Genomic DNA, 4,879 nt, shown 5'->3' with positions numbered 1-4,879 from the left:
ATAGGTGGGAGAAATTATAATTACCCTAAAAAAAGGCTTGTTATGAACAAATAAGATGCATTGATCAGGGGCAAATTCAGGATTTTCATCAGGGAAGGGCAAAAAAAATATCGAATCGGGTCTAAACCCATTAACTAATTAGATACTCAATAAAAAAATACAATGTTTTAACTTGTACTTTCCAATACTCTGACTTGTAATTTCTGATTCTCTAACCTATTATTCTAATCACCAATTATAATTCAAGAAATTTATTTTAATTTAACTCTAAATTTAATCCCAATTACAAATTAAATATCCAGAGAGGGAAAAAAAGTTTTAGGAGGAGGCAAAGTCAATCGGAACATCCTGATCTCCACTAAAACTCAAAATTTAAAGGAGACAATTGTCCCCCGGAACTTTGTGGGACTGTCCCTGTCTGTAATGCGACTCTTTCAAACTCTACCAAACTTCTATCGAAATCGATTATTTATAAAAATATATATTCAAAAAAAATATTAAATTCAAGAATATAATGCACTCTGTCATCTGTCTCAAAAAATGTACAATACAAGTTAATGATACCTAATGCCACCGAAATTAAGAATATACCCGGATAATTCCTCTTAACATACATTACATCGCAGTGTTGGATCGTAACTCACTTTTTAAGATTTCATTTCTTATGATAAATTCATCTGATTCTTTTTTTTCGTTTCTTTTTCTTTTTGGTTGAAAATATGTAGAAAATTGTATTGATAGAAAAATTTATAAAACAATTGTTACATAAGATTAGACAATGAGTGTTTGTAAAAACATACAGCTAAACAAAATTAAAAACGCATAGAGATATGTATATCTTGTGGACGCAAATTTGATCATTTTTGTTTGATTGCAGTGATAGAAGCCTAGTGATGGATACTATACTCATCGTAAGAATAAAGCGGTGCCCAAGCAGTGAGATAGAAAAAGTGATCCGAGGCGATCGGGAAAGAAAAAAAAAGCCATGACACCTCTGTCGCTTCTATCTTCTTTTGATGGGTGTCGGACTAAAGTAACGGATCAGTCGCTCCTTTCGTTTTTATTTCAATATTTGTGTGTCGTTTTCTGCTTCTTCTTATGTCTTTTTTCCTCTATTTATGTTTAAAGATACTGTTTTGGACTGATTAATTTAGTTTTTAGTATGATTTGATTCAGTGTCTTCTCAAGATGGATAACTATTGTGATCCGATCAATTCAGTTCCCAATTTAATTTAAATTCAGTGAGAACCATTGCTGTTTTTTCCCTTCCATTTTTCATTAATAAAATAGGCCGAAACTATATTTAAAGTCCGGATCGGATCGTTTTCACGTAAAGCCACCCGAAGACACCTGGTCCAACCCGTCAACACGTTCCAATTTGATCACCGACTCAGGGATAGGTCCATGGCACGTGGCTCACAATTGAGAAAACGACCCGATTCTTACCTCCATAACCGGATACACCAGGAGCACCACTTGATAAATCCATCTTAATCACTGAAAACGGGACCCACCAGCTGATTGGGGTCCACTTAGTGAAGCTATCTCATCTCGGTGCAGCTTTAATAGAAAGATCGGGGAAGACAACAGGAATAAAAAGAGGAATATAATCGGATTCTTATCCTCCACGAAAACTAGCTTTCTTTCCGAGCAACAAACACTAGCTAGTTTCTTCTACAATTCCATTCCTTTTCCCACCTCTTTTTGGCGATCGCACCTCTAGCTTGACTCTCGTCGATTCAAACATCCCGATCAAGGTAATTTACAAATCACTCTTCTCTAGTGTTTCTGCTCTAAGTTCTGACCTAAGCTTAGGTAACTCGAGATGGCGCAGGGCAGTATTATTTGTGCTTTGAGATTCGTGTCAATATAACAATCTGGGCTGAGAGTAATCTGGTAGTCCGTTCAGTCTAGTTGGACTTTGATTTGATGGACTCGATGTATCCAAATCGGATTGGGCCTGCTTTTTAATTGGGCCGAATAGGCCGCGTCCTAAGCTCTTCGAGAAGTTCGTCCTCGCTCGATTTCCTAAAAAATAACGTTATATTATCACCATTTTTCTTTTACTTTAGCGCCTACGCTTGCATTTTTTTTTTCTCGTTTTCAACGTGATATCAGAAATCGTTTGATTCTCTTTGTTAAGTAAGCTATCTCCACTCGATTGCTTCAACTTTTAATTTGGTTTCGACTTATTCATCCACAAGAGTAAGCATCGATTTGGGGTAAACGTGCTCTCAGATTATCCGAGTAATTTGTTCCTTTTTAGCTTTGTTTCTTATTGTTTTACTATTTTACGAATGTAAGTGAACTAAATGGAGGCTACAAAAACCCAAGCTGGAACACAAAACCCAAACCCTACCATGGCATCATGTAGAAAGAAGAAATTAGACGATGCAACATTCTTGCAAGATGTGAAGGAGCACATAGACGAGTTCATTCACGCCTCCATGGATGAGCACAAAACCTGTTTTAAAAAGACCATTCAAAAGGTACATTACTGATTTAACACTGCTCAGGTGTCTTATACATTTGGTCTGGTATCACCGTATCAGTTGGCTTTAGGTCTGAATTCTTTTAATTTTACTGGACTTGGAAGTATTATTTCTAAATTTGAATGATCAGTAGGCATATGAAGTTGGGTAATGTTAATGTTGATGATGACATGTTAAATTGTTAATTAATTGACACTAGTTGCTAGTTTTCATCAGGTTACACCTAGACCTAATTCAACCTGACGTGTCAGATTTCCTGGTCAGTTAAGAGCATCTCTTCTGTGAATTCACATCCTCTCCATTAGAGGGAATCTTTTACAATTAGAGATCTGCATCGTTCTTTTTAACTTGGCATGAATCTCAAAGCCCAATAATACTATCCCCTGCGCTAGTCCGAATCCTAAACCGGCTGAGATTTAATCTCAAACCGTAAAGTGAGGATAATCCTCTACAGTATCTGAGAGGATACGAATCCCTCTTCTGTGGGGACTTTTGGAAGTCCATTCCAGGAATTTATTTTTTGAAAAAAGAAGGAAATGTATGCCTCATTGGAAAGAAATCACAAATATTCACATCCCAAATGATGTCAGCCAAATCATATGTAGTAATGGCAGTGTCCTCTCTGTAGGAATTATTTTTAACCAAGCACATCTTTGTTTATATTTGGAAACTAAATAAAATTCTAGTATAATATGGTGTCTGCCTATTTACCTCCAAACTTTTTTTTTCTTTTGGTAGTCGGGCATAGTTTCAGAATTTAAGAATTTCATCGGTAAATCAAAATGGGCAATTTATGTACATTGTTTAAACTGTCCAAAGTCATCTTATTACCTCTTCTATGAGACAGCAAAGCAAGAAGTATCAAGTGTATTCTTGTTTACTCTTACAAATAGTGCCATTTAAAATTCTAGAGGGGCGTTAGAAACATGTTTTTCTTTGCTGTGCTATATATATGATTCTAGAGGGCAAACTTAGAAATATTGAAGAAAAATGTAGGGAATTTTGTGTACATTATCTGTTATGATATGCAGTTTTAGAAAATTCTACTTTTTGTTTCTCCATTTCCAATTTCCATGCTTTCTAGCAAAACTAATACAATATTTTTTCCTATTACATACTTCTTTTGAAATGTGGCGCATTGTTAAAATGTAATGAAAGGAATTCCTTTTGAATCACAGATGTTTGGAATGTCAAAGGCTGTTGCAGAGAGGTCTAATGTTGGAAGCACGGAAGTTGAGAGCGTGTTGCCTCTTCAGACTACTGTTTCCAAGTAATGAAATGAAGAAGAGAAGAAACAGAAAATAAAATGGAAGTAAAGAAATATTATTCTGTCTTGTCTTTGTTTATTTCATGCTCAGTAGTCAGTAGTCAATACCGGTGAGAAATGGTAAGAAGAATCACACATTAGTTCAGCTAGAACTTTACATGTAATAATAGATTTATTTTTGTTTTGTTTCTGAATCCAAGGATATCAAGTTGTTTTTCTTTTAACTGAATATGTTTTAGGCTCTTAGTTTGTGCAAATCAAGTTCCATTTCCGACTTTCTTGTGGATGATTTTTTTTTTTCTGTCATGGATTTTGTAACTTCAGATAGTTATCTGATAACTGAGCAGATTTTTGAAGTTTGAGTATCATAAAGGAAATTTGATCCCAAAGAGATTCTGAACTTGAGTCTCCTTCAAAAGGCTTATTTTCTTTCAATTACTGTCATGTTCAGTTTAACTTCTATACTGGAGTTCAATCTTTAATCTTCTTGTATTGTGTTTATTTCTATGGAGTGCAACAGCATTTCTAGTTCTGTTCTAGTTTTACTAGATTATGACCCAATATAATGGCCCAGTATATTGGGCATTAAAATTTTAGATAATTTTTCTGAGTCCTTTACGATTTTGTTTTTAGGCTCAGAATCCGCCAAGCAATAAGGAAATATTATTCGGGCCAATGTATCCGTAAACAAACAAACAATTAAAATTGCGGAAGTTCGCAATAGATGGAGAATCCACTGTTGTAAAGACGGATTAAATGGCTGTTTAATTGTTAATGGTAATTAAATCATTACGAATATATTTAATGGATGCATGTTTGCAGATTAAAACGATTTATTTTTATTTGTTTTAATTTATTTAAGTGAATATTTATTTTCACATTAATTTTTTTTTAATTGTCTGAATATAACAATTTTGTTAAATACTTAATAAATAGTAAAAAAATTTCAAAAAATGTAAAATTTGATCTACAAGCACATTTTAATATATTCATTATGTTAAACGGTTTGAATAGACTATTTGAACTTTGAAAACTTTGAAAATCGAGAGTATAATTCGGTGTCACCAAAAAAAGTGTAATTGAATCCCTCCTCTATATATATATATATATATATAAATTT

General features: G+C 33.9%; 1 protein-coding gene across 1 annotated transcript; it reads left to right on the top strand.

Annotated features, from left to right (window-relative positions):
- Positions 1–1,646: 1,646 nt before the first annotated feature.
- Positions 1,647–4,039, top strand: LOC144575795 (uncharacterized). The gene is made up of 3 exons (XM_078326042.1): positions 1,647–1,757; positions 2,305–2,489; positions 3,671–4,039. Exons 2-3 carry the CDS (start codon positions 2,313–2,315, stop codon positions 3,764–3,766), a joined length of 273 nt encoding a protein of 90 aa, XP_078182168.1. The 5' UTR covers positions 1,647–1,757; positions 2,305–2,312; the 3' UTR covers positions 3,767–4,039.
- Positions 4,040–4,879: the final 840 nt, after the last annotated feature.

This window comes from Carex rostrata, chromosome 24 (genome assembly GCF_964058835.1).
Source record: "Carex rostrata chromosome 24, lpCarRost1.2, whole genome shotgun sequence".
Classification (NCBI taxonomy): Eukaryota; Viridiplantae; Streptophyta; class Magnoliopsida; order Poales; family Cyperaceae; genus Carex; species Carex rostrata.
Note: the sequence above shows the minus strand (reverse complement) of the source record. Positions and strands in the feature narration are given on the sequence as shown.

What these genes read in the sequence shown, in the direction of transcription:
- LOC144575795 (XM_078326042.1), top strand. Translation starts at nt 2,313, where the DNA reads ATGGAGGCTACAAAAACCCAAGCTGGAACACAAAACCCAAACCCTACC. An exon ending in TTAAAAAGACCATTCAAAAG is followed by an intron (nt 2,490 to 3,670) that starts GTACATTACTGA and finishes TTTGAATCACAG; the next exon opens with ATGTTTGGAATGTCAAAGGC.